Genomic DNA, 16,724 nt, shown 5'->3' with positions numbered 1-16,724 from the left:
GCACAACACGGAGCAGAAGGTCACGAATTGTCGTGGAATTAGAAACAGCCAAATTAAATACAGCAAACTGCAGGAGCCGTTATCTTACAGCAGGATGCACTGAAATGCTACGCAGTAACATCAAAGCATCTGGGACTGTAACAAACTCACAGCACAGGAGAGGCTGAAAACACCTTTCCAAGACCTTCAACATAAGAAAAAACTCAAGAGGACAGTGCAAAACGGAACAAAAGGAAGGAAACCAGAAGCACATGAGGATACTCCTAAAGCCACCCAAGGGAGGACACTCCCCAGCAAGGGGCCCCGGGCAGCACAGGCAGTGACCCCAAACAGCAGCCCCTACTTGTCACTGCCTGCACCTTTTTCACTAAACAAAGGCTGGGGGCAGTGAACACAGCCGGGAGCACAGAGCCTCTCCCGCTCCCCAACCCCTCTGTGCACTGCTCCAGCACTGTGCAAGCAGGTTCCACCTGACTGCAGCCTCTGCTCGCTCTGCCTTCAGCTGAGGCTGTCCCAGGGCAGAGTACCCCACCAGTGTTACAGTGAGGCTGCACACACCATAGCAATGCTGCAGTGAGCCCTGGAGTCACACACCTCACACCCTGGCACCTTGCCATGCAGCCACCAGCTGGCATTGTGTGTCCTTCCTTCCAGACACAGTACAGCTGAGAGTTCGGAGCTCCCGCTATGAACTATATGGGCATTAAAACCAACACATTCCATTACCCAATTCTCTCTGACCTCAGACAAGCAGTTCCAGATTCTAAGACTAAAATCCACACTGTTTCTGAAGAGAGGCAGAGGAGAACACACAAGGGAAGGACCAGATTTGAGCACCAGCTTCCAACTGGAAACAAACCCTTCCCAGTTCCACACAGAAAACAAGAAAAAAATATTCCTTCCTACCATTAAAAGAGGCAAGGCAATGCCTTCATTGATATCTTAAAACTATTTTTAATTCCAGAGACAGACAAAGTCCACTGTCTTAAAATAAAAAGGGACAATACTCATTGGTGCACAGTAAAACTCCTCAAACCCTTCATCTTTTTTATTCCCAGTAGCCAGCAGAAGACAACAGCAGCAGAGAAAGAGTCCTCAGTGGCTCCTGGCATCCCTGCACAGCAACGTAAGCATCTGTTCAAGATCTACAGTAACAGCAGAGAAGAGGTCAAGAGCTAAGATTTTATTAAGATACATGATTAGAGAGCAAAGCCTCAGGACCTGGCGCTTGCCAATATGTTGAGCAGAAGGGAAACCACTGCCACCTGTCCCAGAGTCCAGGTGGGACTCCAGGCCCAGCACTTAGCAGGCCACAAGGACAGGATCCCATGAGAAGCAGTGCCCATTCGGATGGAAACCTGGCAGTGCAGCCAGGGGCTGCTGCTGGGCTGGGCTGGGAGGGGGGAGACTACTGGGAGTGACATAAATAGTACTGAGGGGCTTGAGGGGCGAAGCATTAATTAAAACCATTTCATAATTTATTAAGAGGTTAAATAGTAAATAGTCTCTGGATTTTCTACTCTCAGCAGGTGCCAAGACTTCACATTTTCTCACATCTGGAGATCCTGCACATCTTTCTTTAGAGAGAAGACAAGGCCAGAAACAGGAAGTTAGGGAGAAGGGACAAGAATAAAAGATAAAATACTGTGCTGTCATCTTGTGCAGATCAAAGTCTCTCCCAGCAGCTGCAGCCTCCACAGAGTTCAAAGGACTTGGGCTGTTTTGGTATACCTTCTCCCCCATCAGTGCCACTCCCCCGCGAGAGAGAAAAATCCCAGCTCTGTGCTTTCAACCTATCTCCTGGAAAACCTGTTTTTGAAAGCTTTGATAGTCTTTGCCATCATGGGTGCAATTTCTGCAACATAGAAGAAAGAAAAAAAAAGAAAAAAGAAAAACCACTATTAAAGCAGAGTTTACAGACCAGGAAAGTAGAAAGCAATTCAGAGCTGCAGCTCTGGCCAATGAAGGCCTGCACAAGTGCTTGTGGCCCATCCTATGTTCAGGTTATGGACAGAAGAGGGCCCACACTGCTTTCAGCACTGCAAGAACACACATCTTTGGTGAACTCACTGCTTCTTTGTGAAAAGAGTGTGCATTTCTTTGTGACAAGCAGCTGGATGGAACAAAGCACAAGGGAAAGGGCAAGCAGGTGAGACAAACAACAGTACAGCAGCTTTCTTAAATGCTACCAGGATCTCCAGAGAGCCCCATAGCAAACTCCAGGCTCCACATGCTGATCCAGCACCTCCTGATTTTCCCTATGCTTTTTCTTGTGCAAGAAGGTTGAACTGACTTCACTATCCTCTTCCTCAGGGAAAGGACACCTCTCAACCTTCCTGCACAGCCTGGGTTTCTCTTGCAGCAGAAAGAAGATCCAGCCATGCGTAAACGAGAAGCTAAAGGAGACCACAGATGCTCTGCAGTTTGTACTTACTCTTCACTGGTGGCTTCCTAGGGTCATAGGATGAGAAGGTGCTACCTGATGATGGGACAGAATGGGCACTGCTGGTGCTGGGCCCATCATAGGACCGCTCCTCGCTCACACGAGCATGGCTTTTGCCAGATGTGTACAGGACTGGTTTTATTCTGAAACACAGACAGGACAGATATTTCAGTAAAGGCACCACTGCAGTTTGATGCAGTTCATCAGACAAACACTTGTTAGCAGTAGCACAGCTGTTAGAACACAAAGCTAGCCCTAACTAGGATCTCCATTTACCAGCAAGAACAAAAAGCTATTATAGCCACAAATTTCACTGCAAAAGGACATTCCAGACACAAAATTTCATTTCTAGACACGGTGCAGGGGAAAGCTGGCAGGAATGCACAGGAAGAGAGGCCCTGAACAGCAAGTACTGCTGAGGAACACTTACTTGGTTCTCTCTGGCACAAGAGCACCTCCAGTTCCAAACTTCTCTTGTCTTCTCCGTACATCTCGAGGGGGCTTCACTGTAGAGTTCACAAAGGCCATTTTGGCCACTCTACCTGTAGGAGGCCAAAGAGAAACAGTGCTTAGATCCATTCGTCTTACTGCAGCAAGCTCCAGACACTTTTCTGCAGTCCATATGTTCCAGGAGCCAGCCACCTCCCTTTAGTCTGAACCTCCTGCAGTCACAGGATTCAGCGTGAGAAGACTGACTGAGCCAGTAGTTCTCGCTATAGTCACCAACAAAAGAAAGAATTTTTCACCCTGGTATTCTTCAATCCTAGCATAAAGAAGTCACAAGAATCACTCTGCAGTTATTCCATCTGTAAAATACTGCTCTACAACATTATGGAAGAGATCTAGAGACTGCCAAGCTGTAAAGTGGGGGCTATGACAAAGAGCAGAGTTAAGCAACTCTTACATTGCTTTGGATTCAAACCAGCCACTCCTTAAGACCTTTTCCACACTCAGATTTCCCCCAGGCAGCATTCCCAGACCTGTCGGGCTTCTTGATCATTCAGCCCCACATCACCTTTAGGTTTGTTCGCGTGAGCTGAGCCGATGTTCCGTGCCAGCATGAGCAGCCGCTGCTCTCGAGCATCGTGCAGTCGGAGGTACATCTCCCGCCAGGACTCAAATTCTTCTGGCTTCTCATTCTTGAAGTCTCTAAGACAGTGATTATGCCACAGTTGATCTGTTTCCTCAATTAGGACCTGAAACAAATCCACATTTGTAACACAAGACCATTCCTGACACCTTAATTTCCTTGTCCCTTAGCACATCTATCCACATCCAGACATCAGCATCCTGCCCCCAGACCCAGGCACTCACATGATTACATTCCTCAATGCGGTACAGCTGCTCTGGGGTGCATTTCTCCAACACTGGCTCCAGCACCGAGAAAGGGACACCACCCACTTCATAGATTGCTAGAAAGAAGCAAGATGCACAGTATTTATCCTCCTTCCTTGCCAAAGACAGGGCTTGAGACTCTGAAAAAATAGCAATGCTGCACGCTACTGCGCAATACAAAGGGAAGGAAAAAGGAACTAGGGTGCAGTAGGTCCAGCGAATCATTAGACAACAACTCCAAGATAAGAAGTTTCTCTGCAAAGCTCTATTTACCACTGTTTCCAGTGCTTTAATCACTCCTTACAACATGCTGGGCACTACCGACTCCTGCAGCACCAGAGCTTTCAGGGAGATCTCTCCCCTGTTAGCCATCTTGCCTAGTGACAAGGGGCAACCAGGTGCTGCTGCAATATACACAAAGAAGTCATCATGACTTCAGTGGGGACAGAGTTCTGTAAATCTGCATGGCAATACAACTGACAAAGACCAGGGAAAGTACTTACAGTCAATGTTGTTACTAAGGACTCTGATACACTGCTCATGTAAAGTCATCATCTTTGGGAGGTAGGCAGTTTTAGAGCCTGAATACACTTGCATCTTTGAATTCAACCGGCGACCTATAAATCCTGCCTCGCTCTCTTCAACTGGTGAGGACACTGCTGTGAAAAGCAAGACTTGGAATAAGAATGGAACAGAGAAACCAAGAGACCACCCTTACAAATGGGATGGGAGACACAAGCCAGAGTCTCCCAGAAGAAACTCAAAGGACCAAAGTCCTCTCTAGGAGACATGCAACATGCCACCCAGTTCAGGAAGGGCAATTCCAGAGCTCAAGCTCAGGAAGGGTCAGCAAAGGATCTTCCTCATTTCAGCTAGAGCACATGGGAAAAAATAAAACACTTCTTTTTCTTTTCTGAAAGGCTCCAGCATCAGAGGCAGGACACGAGATCTCAACGTAAAGAGAGCTGAACCCATCCTGCATGCATTCCTGCTCCCTCCTGCTAACAGTGTCTGTAGCCCATTTCAAACCCCTTTCCCTGCCCAACATACCTTTCCTTTTTGTCTGGGAGCAGGTGATGGACTCGATGGAGGGAAGAGGGCGGTAGTTGGCCTGGATTGGGGGCAGTGGGATGTCTGGTAAGGTTGGCACCACATCTATCACAATCTGTAAGGAGAGGATGTACACACAGCTGAGCTGAGAACAATGCATTCTGCCAGCGTACAAACAGCACTGATTTGTACTTTGTTTGGTATTGCCAATAAGCCACGATGATCAGCTGGTGCCAGGAAATAGGAGGAAGCTACACTTCTGCCACACTGCCGAGACTCTAGGCTGCCTAATACACAGAAACCAAATTTCAGGATCCAAATTACTCAGCACCTTCTAATAAGAGACATCTATGTTTTTCACCCACTAAGTTCAGCATTAAAGAGCTCTGGTGAGGACGCAGATCAGATTAACAATGCAAAGAACAGAAGGAAAAAAACAACACAGAATATAAAGTGGACAGAAACATCTCCTTGACCTCGAACACTCCCTAAACACTCCCTAATCTGTGATGTCTCTTTTCATCTTCCCCCATTCCTGCAAAAGATTCAGCTGTGATGGAAGGGAGGGGAACATCATAAACTGGGGGAAAACCTTGAACTTCTATATGAAACACTTGTTAGAATGAATGGCAAGGTAGGATAGTAAAATGCTGTTAGGATTATAAAAGCACTTGTTGAGGAGAAGAGTGCTCCAAAATCAAGTAAAAAGAAAATGGCAATGGGTTTAAAACACTACTCCCTATATCTATATATATCTATATATATATATAGGCAACTGGCATCTGTGAGGGAGTGAATATGTACAGAAACATTACTCTGTTTTCAGGCTTTCACAAAGGAAGTTCAGGTCTCTAGAATTAGCTGCATTGTAACACCAGTCCTCTCATTTCCACCATTCCTTCCCCACTCCTGGGGCCCAACAGGTCCACTTAATAAAAGTGCAGTACCAGTAAATAAAAGAAAACAAAATATCAGCATGAGAGAGCACAAATGCTCAGAAGACTCGGGAGCCTTTCTAGCAGGTAGAGATGGCACTGCATATTAGGCAAGATTCTAAGTTCAATCACAGATAAAGACATTCGGTGTTAACAAGTGTTTCACACTCTACGTGTTTTCTTGTGAGTATTTGCCTGAAGGCAGTCTCTCTTACTTCCCCTGTTTTTGAAAAAATTGCGTTTTGGCTACTGCATTTCCTTTTCCCTTCCTCTCCACTCACAGCTCCAGCACAGCTCCACCCAGCAGCACACAGGGATGCCTGTGGGGCTGCTCTGCAGAGGTGGGTGAGACTTGGTGTGTCCCAGCAGGAGCCTGGGACCACTGACCCAGACACCAACGAGATGCCTCAAGCACAGCCTGAAGCAGGACAGCCCAGCACATACAAGAGGAAAACCAGTGAGCCCCAGATAGCGAAGGACTAAGGGCAGCTGGTCCCACCTTCTCTGCTCACTTTCAAATCCTTCAAAACCTTACCCTGTTTGGTTTAGGAGGCTCTGCTTGTTTCTTCTCTGCTTTTTTCTCACTTGTCCGCTTGTGGCTTGGGCTTTTGCGACTCGAGCTGGAGCTCTTGGTACTGGCTTTGGATCCGTTCTGTTTGCTGTGCCCTTGGTCTTTCTCCCCAGCTGACACAGAGGGTTTGGCCACTTTCTTTTTCTTTTTCTGGGGCTGGTCATAGCTGAGGTATGACTCAAAGGACATAGTAGGCTGTTCAAACTCATCCTCCACTTCCCCGTCCCCAAAACTTGAGGACAAGTCAGCAGATTTTTTGTCCACCTCAGAAGCTTTGTGCTTCCCCTCAGACGTTTTTAAGCCCCCAGAAGTCCCCTTTTCTTTAATCCTATTTGAGGAGTCACTCTCAGCTTTCCGTTTCTCCCGCTCTGTGTTAGAAGTCTCCAGGCTTGGCTTGGACTTCCCCAGTTTGCTTTTTTCAGAGTTCTGATGTTTTCGCTTCTTAGCGTGGTTGTCCACAGACTCTTCCAAGCGTGGCTGCATGTGCAGCTTTTCTTTTCTGGAGGAGCTATTTTCTCTGTTTTTCTCCTTCTTAGTGCCATCTGATATCCTCTGTTTTTCCTTGCTGCCCCCTACCACAGGGCTTTCTCGTAGATGCTCTTTGAAAGAGGCCTTGTGCAACTTTTCTGGGCTGAAGGCAGAGGTTTTGTTCTCCCCTCGGCCATCAAGTCGCTCCTTCTCCTTGTGAGAAGACTTGTGCTCTTTGCTTCGATTCGCATTCCCTTTGTCATGGAGATCACCAGGGTTCCTCTCCCAGCTTTCCCCCAGCTTCTCCTGAAAGCTGTGGCCCTTACTGACTTTCCGATGAAACACTGTTGGTTCTTCCCGCTCATCAGAGGCATAAGGGTCTGTGTATGTATCCTGAGGGCTCTCACTTGGCTCAGGTGACACAGCTTGTCCATAGTCTGAGTACTCCTGATCTGAAGAGAGCACTGGGGAAGATCTGTCCCATCTCTTATCCTCTTGGCTGCTATAGCCATAAGTCTCATGAGCTTTCTCAGGCCCTAAATACCTTTTGGACTTCTTTACCCTATGATCTGGGCTGTAGAGCTGGCTGCAGGAAGGCTGGAAATGTTCTGAGTAGTCCTGCTCATGTTCCTCATCTTCCTGGGGTGAAGGTGCTTGTCTTTTCCTTGAGCTGCTCCTCTCGTAGTCACAGTCTTCAGAATCTAAATTATTTCTAAAAGGATGAGAAAACAAATTACTTAGGCTCAAAATTCCCAGTATGAATGAATAGAGCTGCTCCCCACGGGCAATACAGATGAAAATATCTTACAAAGGACTGAAATTGCATTTGGAAGTTTTGTGGCAAGAATAATTCTCCTTGGCACAGCAACATTCAGGGATTTAGGAACCACATTTCTGACATAGGAATTAAACATTTTTTAAGGACTAGCAACTTCACAGTTCACTAGGCAAGTGGAGACAAGGGCATACAGAGGTGTCTTCGTGTCACACACTCCTGGCTGTGCAATCCGTAAGTAAATGGTAGCTCCCAGTTCACCCATTGAAGCATGCAGGGATACCACCACCATCAAGGTTATCATGAGTACCTGAATCTTTATCATCCAGATCTTGGTGGATTCAACACAGCTTTGTTACTGCTACTAAGTGCTAGCATTAGCTTTTAGTTTCTGTGGCATTTGTACATTGAGAAGCCTTCTTTCAAAGCAAGCCACTTCCTTTACTTGGGCCTAAAACTTCCTCTCTTTGGCATCATAAGTGGGAAGCAAACTGATTACATCTCTTGCTTTATTAGAAGCCCTTTGTTGGCAGCTACTGCTAATCTTTTCATCAAACTGCAGTTTCTTGGAGGTTGGCCCCTGCCTTCACTCTGAACTGCAGCCATCAGCAACTGCACACTGCGGTGAGCACAGGGAGGAAGTGTGTTCCAACACAAGGCAGAAGCCCCACACAGCAAAAAGTGTTACAGGTTTTTCCAGAGCATCATTTGCTTCCAAGATCAGAGCAGTTTGTAATCTCTAGTGCAAAAATAAAATAAATTTTAAAAACCCAACCTCATTCATTGAGATAACTGAGCAGGTTTACTCACCTCTCTCCCTCCTGGGAGACCGGCACCAGCTTCTTCCACCTGGCGACAAGGTTCTTGGCGAAGTCTCCCACCTGCTCGTGCTTCCGTAAGCTGTTCACAGTCTTTCCAACACCTGTCTCCTTCAGGAGAGAGAAATGATATAAATCAATCTCAGCAAAGCAGTCATCATTCACACCTCCACTGAGCTGCCTGCAAAGTCAACCTGTTACTTATCAGTTCTAGGTCAAAGCTCACTTTAAAATCACAAAAATCACTTCCTTAATCTAACAGCAAAGATATCCTGGTGATATTACCTGGTGTAGGGAACCTGCTTTGGCAGGGGGGTTGGACTCCATGTCCTCTTCAGGTCCCTTCCAACCCCTACGATTCTATGATATCACACATAGCACATTTATGACACTGTATAGCTTAATACAGTTCTGTAAATCAGTGAAGACCCAACTCTGCCTTAAGTCAAACATAACTTGGTTATAACAAACTTAATTGGTTTAAGAAACTAAGTTATTATTTACCATAACTGCTTGAAGACAGAAGTCAATCACTAATAGCCCCAAAGATTTGCAGTTCCTAATGTAATGCGGCTTCAGTCACCATTGGGAACTGTTCCGACTCACAAATCCTGACCATTAAGCTTTGGCAGAGCAGAGCACCACCACCTGCCCTGTACTGCTTCACAGTGAAGTGGAGGAACAGCTGAGGTACTCTCTGTAACTGGGAATTCTAGAATCTCATCCCTGCCACGTCTACACCACAATGGAGCAGGCAGCTTAGGCAGCATATCCTGCTCCAGAAAGCAGCATTTCTCCAGCAGACAGATTCTGTAACTCGACAGACAGGATGAAAGCACAAGAGATTTCACAGCTCTTACCACAAGAATGTCAACCGTGATGGGCAGCTCAGACAGCCTCTTCAGACTCTTCAGCAGCTGCAGAGACAAGGAGGAAAGCGTTCAGACTTGTCAGACTGAAACACACACTATGATTAGAAAGGAAAGCTCTGCACAAAACTTGTTAGAAAGATCCAGGTGGCCGACAGCTGTTATCTTGCTCCACATCAAGCCCCTAGGAAGCCAAAGTTGAAGGCCAGCTGCAAAGAAGTTATTGCCACTTGGCTGACGAGAGCCACCTGAAAATCTTACAACTTACTCAAATACAAATTCTTTCTTTACAGAGAACTGCAATTTAACTTTGGCTTACAGTGTCAGTAGCAAAGCCATGACACAGCCCTGTGGCACAAGAAGCTGAAGGAAAGACTGCCCACTCCCTCTGCCAGCGTGCAGACAGTCTCTCTCCTCTCGGACACTGCTTAAAAAGCCAACCAATCCCTCCAGGACTGCTGCCTCCAGCCCCACTCTTCTCATCCCCTCCCCCAAACACCAGTATGAAGCCCTATTTCCCACTCACATTTCCCACTGTGGGACTGAGCCATGTGGGCATAAATGGAGCAGTACTGGTGCTTGAACACTGCCTCACTGAGAGGTACAGAGGCTTTTCAGTGACAACTCAGATCTAATAGCACCACCGCCACCTCTTGCAATACCTCCCACAGTTATAGCCAGAGCAGACTTGTCAGCATTCCCATTATTACAGCACCTATACAGCCCGGCTTTGTTCAGCATTGCTGTGCCATATGCTGCACAAAGGGCTGTCCCTTTCCAGAACACCTCCTTAAAGAATCGTACTTGTGCTGAAATCAGTACTGTCAACCCAAGCAGCTCCAATCACCCCAATTACACCACACAAGGACCCAGGAGGTTCAGGAAGCTTCCTCCTTTTTGAAGGGAATAAATGCTTTTTACATATTTGAAGAACCAACAGAGAAAAGGGCCACCTCACTTAAGCAGAGTGACAGGATATATTCTAATCACCACAAACCACTGCTCCGTGGGTCATATGCAGAACTTCATTGCTATAAGTGAAGGATTAGGTTTTCCTTTGTTTTGGAAGTGTTACACATTTTGATAGCAGCATCACGGCATTTTTCAGCAATCAAGCTAAGATGCCAAAGAGGATGCAGCAGTTCCAGACCTGCTCTTGAAATATCTACACAGCAATTCCAGCCCTGTGCCTGCAGCCATGGGCTCACAGCGTCTGGCACAGATAACACACTCCTCCATCTCACTCAAGAGCCAGAAAAGGAGAAATCCATTGTTCCTTCAGCACTCCAGGGCCACCAGTACCTCACCAGCACTGTCGTTGGACAGACCCCCTTGCAGGTGAGGACACAGAAGCAGCTCTAAGGGCACAGCCCAGCACTTAGTGCAGCAGTGAGAATAGATCCCACACAGCCAGGATCCGTCCGGCCCCAGCAACATCCGAGTCTGGACTCACACATAAAGTGCTTGCTGGAAGGGGGCACAAAAGGAGAGGAAGGATGGGCCTTGTGCCGGGTAGCAAAGTAAAACAGGGAGATATTAAAACAAAGCACCTCTCTAAATTGACCACCTTCTTAGAGAGTTTGTTACACAGTTTACAAAAACAACAGTTTGAGAGTATGTGCTAAGGGAAAACTCCTGTTATCCTCAAGGCCATCCTGGTTATATTCTAGCTTCGCTCCACTGCAGTATCTCCAACAGTTTTTTTGTTAGCAGGGTTGTAAGGAGCGCAGCCCTGGAGGTGCTGTGGCTGTCTTTCTGACACAGTAAAGCTATGCCTGCTACTGAAGTGCAATGGAAACAGTTACAACAGAACCAGCTTTGTGACAAGGGAACAGCTCAGTTGACATCACTAGAAATGCAAACATTTCCCTGGATGTTGTTGAAAAGGCACCAGAAAGCAGCAAGTGTAGGTCACAGGCCCTTTCTCCCAAGGAAGATAAAAGGCTTGACAATATGACTGCAGCCAGCAGCAGCTTGCTCATGCTTAACTTGCATGGAAACAGCACAGAAAAGAAGGACTTCACAGTGCAATGCTACAGGAGACAGCAGCCCACAGAGTGCTGACTGATCCCTTGTAGGGCCCAAGCAGCAAACAGGCAGCTCTCGCTCCACAGTCACAGCGTGGTCAGGAATGAGGAGCTGATGCTGCTCACATGGGCAGTGCACAACCTGGGCACACAGAGCTCAGCCTCCCCCAGCTCCACCTCAGGACACGGCCCCGACAATTGCACCCTGTTCTGGTGTTGGTTATGGGGGGAGGAAGATGAGAAAAGCAATGGGAACCCCAAACTGAGCCAGGCAAGTGGCTGATGCTCCTGTACCAGCCTGGAGGGTTAGCCACCCTGCGGATGTGTGCCCAGGATAAAGCCAGATCAGCACAGAGCTGTTCTTGCGTTCTCACACTAAACTAAAGAAAACATAACCCAAACGCCTACAAGAACACTCCTAACATACGCTGCCCTGTAAAATGCCACGTCCCAAGGAAGGGGACAGCAGCACGTGCTGGGGTCAGGCCAAGCCCCTGAGCGCTGCCCCACGTCACAATTCCCGGCAAAGAAAGCGGTTCGGGGCCCCGTGCCCAGCAAGGCAGCTGTCAGCGGCCCCGAGCAGCGCCCGGACGGGCCAAGACCTCGGGCACGGCCACCACGTCACGGGCCCGGCTCCGCACCGAGCAGCAACGGCGCGGCCGAGCCAGCCCCGCGCAGAGCAGGTGCCGAGCAGAGCCCGACCCGGCCCTGACGGGGCGCGGCCCGAGCGGCAGCCGGGACCCCCGAGCTCCGTCGCCCCGGGCAGGCCCTGACCCCGCACCCCCTGCCCCTCGCGGACTGTCCCGGTCGCGGCCCACCCCCAGCACCCCGCCGCACCCCGGCCACGCCATCGCCGTTACCTTCTTGGGATCCGCGCTGCCCGCGAGCCGCGCCTGCAGCCGACCCACAACTTCCAGCACCGACTCCGCCATTTTTATTGCTGGACAGGCCGCGGCGGCGGAAGCGGCTTCACCTCTCGCTCGCCACACGGCGCTTCCCGGCCGCCGCCGCCATCTTGCTTGAGGGCAGGAAGCGGAAGCTGGGCAACGCTACCCCGTCGGCAGCGGCCATGGCAGATGAGGGCAGAGCCCGATGGGCGCCATCTTGGGGCCTGGCGCGGCGCCGGTGGGTGCGCCATCTTGAGTACTGGCAGGGCGCTCCTGAAGGGCCCCGGCTGAGGGGCAGCGGTGCTCCTCAGTGCCGCCACGATCCGCTCGGAGCTCGTCCCAACCTGGGCGGGCAGCAGCGTCCCAGCGGCTGAACCACGGCTGGTGGGAGTGCCGGTGGTGCACAAAGGCCGCAGCTGCCGCTCAGCCCCTCCACTCACCCAGGCCGTGGGCACAGCACAGAGCCTGCAGGGCCCCAGGGTGCAGCTGCACCTTGCTGCTGGTCGCTAAAGCCAGAGACTCTGGCATTGGTCATGCCGACCCTCGGTAATGCCTGCTGCTGGCTGTGCCAAAGCCTTGGACAGGGCAGCACTCCCCACACCCCTGGGCTGCAGCACACCGACTGTCCCTGCATTGCCACAGAGGCGGGTGGGCAGCAGGGTGCTGGGTGGGGAAGGGCAATGGTCTCTGCCCACCCACAGAGCACTGTGCTGTGCACAGCTTCCCTTGGACAGACCACTCTGAGCTGTAAGGAAAGAGCAGGCCAAGCACACGGGCAGGGCTCACAGAGAGCTTGTGTGGGGCACAAAATCACTGAGTAACAGTGTTTTTTTTAAATTGGGTTTTAATTACTGGCAACAGAATGGTGGCCAAAGTTGCAGCAGCCAGGTGGTTTTCCAGCTCAGGATTTGCTGTGACTTGTACCCCCCGAAACACAGACTGGGGTCACTGGCAGCTCAAGGGATTTGTTTGGTTAGACAGTATTTAAGCCTGATGCAACTTCCTAAATTTCACCCAGCATAGCTGCTGCTTTGCTGTTACATCCATAATATAATACTGCCTTTTATGAGTAGTCTGAACAGCTAGAAAGAAAAGGCCCAGCTTCCCTACATTCTGTTTGTGCCCTCTGAAATCTCTTCATGCCACCACAGCTCCCAAGATTAATCCAGCAGACAGTATTAACCTGCATGAAAAACATCCCTTGCACACCACTGCTGCTTCTGATTGAAATACTGCTGCACTTAAATCCCATTTAAATTAACTGCAGCTATTAAAGGTTGCTCTGCTTTCCCACAGCCAGACACTGGAATAGGCTTAGAAAGAAGAAAATACTTTCCTGGTGATCTGCAGACTCTCACTGGTAGTTCTGTGAATTACTTGTGCTACTGGACAGTAGCAAAGCTGAGACTATCAATGTAAATCCAACAACTACTCCTCCAGAACAGGATGCTCTCTTCAAGCACACAGCATAGCAGTCCCTGTCTTTCTTCTGCCTCTCGGCTCCAGAAGCTTCCCAGGTCAGGAGGAACTCCCACAAAATTCACTACAGAAGTTGGGGTTAAAAAAACTTTTATTTGCCTTTTGGTAACAGGAACTGCTTATTTGCCAGGAAGGATGATGCCATCATACTGTAAGAAAAACAGAAAGAACTAAGTGAGAATGCAGTCATGTAAAGGTACAGTGCTGCTATGGAAAAGTTGATGACCACATTAAATTTAATGTCATTATTGTCTGTCTGGCTTTGAATACCACTTCTCTGAGCTGAACTGCTGTCATTCCACGTTACACCATGTGGCTTATTTCTAAAGGGTGTGGAGGTTCCAGGTAAGTACTAAGCTCCACTCACCAATCATGCAAAACAAGGAGGCCCACCCTTTACACATCAATATAACCAGAACACACTCATTCCCCTTTCACAGCCCCACAATTTGGCTCCTGAAGTTGAACTACACCATCACCAGAACTAAGAACACACCATGAAAAAAGACACTCAGCAGGAGCAGGCTGAGGTTTCCCCTGTGCAGATGACCAGAGCAGCTTACACAAGAGCTGAGACTTCTAGGTAGCCTATTTGAACTGCTGCTCCATCTCACCAGTCAGTACTCATGCTCCAATACTTTATACTGCTCCAGAAGAATCCACATCAGTGTTTTGAGTAGTGACCTCCTCCTCCCAGTTCAGCATCATGCCCAGTGACTCGCTCCATTCCTCCCGTAAGGAAGATCGCACCAGTGAAGTATTCTGCTGATAAATAAATGAAGTTGGACTTTACCTTTTGCTGAAACCAGCGCATGGCCTCTTCTTTTCCAATTCTGTGCTTGGCTCCAATGTTGCCAGTCCTGCGCTTCTTGTCAGCAATGCTGAAACCAGGCCTGCCCAGCACCTGGCAGGAGAGGAGACCAATAGCATTACCTCATTCTGGCCTTTATTTACTTAAAACAAACCTTTTCTTAAGCAGGGACAGTCTGTAACTTCAAGGTCAGAAACATCTTCTCTGAATTCGGTCAGGACTTACAGCATTATCTTGAACAGTCTCAATGCAACTGAAATCAAGGTAACCAAGCAGGCAGGTAAACTGACAGGGACAGCTCCTGGGTTGAACAGCTTATCACATACTCAGAGAAACCATAGTGAACATGGAAGATGCACTGTTGCAAACCCAGAGGCCCCAGCTCTTACAAAAATATACTGAGCAGAATGGGTTACACGTGTAGGAACAGCTTCCCTCTAGGTCAGAGAGAAAAGAAAGACAAATATGCTGGCCACTACCACCACAGGACCTACCATCACCTCAAAGCGGAGAGCCAGAGCTCTCCAGCAATGAAGGAACAAAATCCATCTTTCAGCCTTCGCTCCTGAAGTCCCTCACACTTCTGCCTCCTCCCTCCCAACAGACTGACCCAAGTCTAGCAGTTTCTTTGAATGCAGTGTTTCCAAAGAGGCTCTGAGATGCACTATAAATCAGGGGTCTTACAGCTGCTCTGTGAACCTGAGCTTAGAGTTGGATTTGGACATTTTTCCCCCTTTCAGGAGTGGACAGCCAGCTATTATGCTATGCTCCTCCTACAGCTTTCACACAAACTCAGTGAATGCAAAGAAGCAGGCAATACTCACAACATAGAAGTCCAAGCCATAGATACCAATACTGGGATCGTACTTGATCCCTAAATCAATGTGCTCCTGGATTCCAAAGCCAAAGTTCCCAGTGTCTGAGAAGTTGTTTTTTCTCAACTCATATTCTCGCACCTGAAACATGTCAGTATTTCGTTATCAAGCACAGAGGACTCCTGCCAGATCCACTCTTTCTTTTACAAGCTGCTTTCAGTTATAAGAATTTGATCCCACTGCTTGAGAATCACAGTAACAAAGAAAAATCTCAAAGGACAGCAGCAGCAGCAGTTAGCTCTTAAACACACACCAAATAAAGAAACAGTACAATCACAGCTTGTGTACCAGGGACATTAACCCAACCCTCAACGTCCAATGACTATAACTGTACCGGGTGCAACGTTTCAAAGCCTTTCATCATCATTCCAGCTGAGAACAGTTCTAGTTTTATTTTCCCTCAAACCAAGGATCCAGACAAGCCCCATTCTCACCTTCAACCCCTTCTCCAGAATCTCCTCTGCTTTGGCCCCGCGAACCGTGCAATGAACAGCAATCTTTTCATTTCTCCTGATTCCAAAGGATCTTACAGTGTATCGAGCTGTAGGCAGTAAGTGACACTTCAGAGGCTGTGGAGGACTCAGAGCTTGCTCAAGAATCAAAGAAATTACTTAAAAGAAAGCAAGGGCCGAGGCAATCTCACGTCCCCTCTCTGGGCACAAGGGCAGAGATTGGAGACTAAAGTGCTGTTAGCACTGAGTATTTAATGCCCACCGTCCACACAGCAAGGCCTCCAAGTGCTTAACAGCCAATTTCCGCACACCGGCTCCGCCCGCGGAGCGCTCAGCAAGACAGAAACGCAGCCACCGCCGCCCCGCGGCGCCCCCTCACCTTTGGAGAACACGGGGGTCTGCCCCGTGAGCTGCTCCAGCACCTTGGCCGCCCGGGTGAGCCTGTCCCCGCTCTCCCCGACGCAGATGTTCAGGCAGAGCTTGCGGATGCGGAGCTCTCGCATGGGGTTCTCTTTCTCACCCTGGTCTTGCTGCGGAGAAACGTCGGCGGCGCTGAGCACCGCGGAGCGGCGGAGCGACGGCGCTCCCGCGTCGGACCCGCTCCGGATCGCGGCACCGCGCAGCTCGCGGCCCGCCGGCGGCCCGCCGCCCACCCCGGCCCCGCAGCCGCTCGCCAACCCCCCCCGCTCCCTCCCGCACGGGCCGAGCCCCCACGAAGGACAGATGGCGGCGGATACAGACGGCCCCGCGCGGCCGCGGCCCACGGGCGCCCGCACTCACCGCCATGATGGGGGCGGGGAAGAGAGCGGCGCGGCGCCGCGCGGGGCATTATGGGGCGGCGTGGGGGGGGGGGGGGTGCCCCCTTGCGGCCGAAGGGGGCTCTGCGTCACGTGCTGCGGCCTCGCCCCCTCCGCGTGCCGCGCGCGGGT

The 16,724-nt window shown here is 49.6% G+C and overlaps 2 protein-coding genes across 3 annotated transcripts; both read right to left on the bottom strand.

Annotated features, from left to right (window-relative positions):
- Positions 1 to 1,168: 1,168 nt before the first annotated feature.
- On the bottom strand, positions 1,169 to 12,314 carry ELOA (elongin A). 2 transcript variants are annotated; one of them, XM_065744758.1, is made up of 11 exons: positions 12,152 to 12,314; positions 9,256 to 9,312; positions 8,388 to 8,506; positions 6,299 to 7,514; positions 4,829 to 4,943; positions 4,282 to 4,437; positions 3,758 to 3,855; positions 3,459 to 3,639; positions 2,874 to 2,985; positions 2,435 to 2,586; positions 1,169 to 1,855 (listed from the first exon to the last, which is right to left on the bottom strand). In XM_065744758.1, the coding sequence occupies exons 1-11, from the start codon at positions 12,221 to 12,223 to the stop codon at positions 1,794 to 1,796; spliced, it is 2,340 nt and encodes a 779-aa protein (XP_065600830.1). In that variant the 5' UTR covers positions 12,224 to 12,314; the 3' UTR covers positions 1,169 to 1,793. The 2 variants fall into 2 exon arrangements, with proteins under 2 accessions (XP_065600830.1, XP_065600829.1); XM_065744757.1 differs by having other exon boundaries at positions 4,282 to 4,434; positions 12,152 to 12,305.
- A 1,416-nt stretch (positions 12,315 to 13,730) lies between these two features.
- RPL11 (ribosomal protein L11) lies at positions 13,731 to 16,650 on the bottom strand. The gene is made up of 6 exons (XM_065744703.1): positions 16,576 to 16,650; positions 16,175 to 16,325; positions 15,778 to 15,884; positions 15,293 to 15,424; positions 14,451 to 14,561; positions 13,731 to 13,806 (listed from the first exon to the last, which is right to left on the bottom strand). Exons 1-6 carry the CDS (start codon positions 16,579 to 16,581, stop codon positions 13,777 to 13,779), a joined length of 537 nt encoding a protein of 178 aa, XP_065600775.1. The 5' UTR covers positions 16,582 to 16,650; the 3' UTR covers positions 13,731 to 13,776.
- Between the last annotated feature and the right edge of the window lie 74 nt (positions 16,651 to 16,724).

This window comes from Cyrtonyx montezumae, unplaced genomic scaffold, assembly GCF_038088225.1.
Source record: "Cyrtonyx montezumae isolate F1298 unplaced genomic scaffold, pur_monq_1.0 scaffold_31, whole genome shotgun sequence".
NCBI classification, from domain to species: domain Eukaryota; kingdom Metazoa; phylum Chordata; class Aves; order Galliformes; family Odontophoridae; genus Cyrtonyx; species Cyrtonyx montezumae.
The sequence above is the reverse complement of the archived record's forward strand: the minus strand, read 5'-3'. Positions and strand labels throughout refer to the sequence as shown.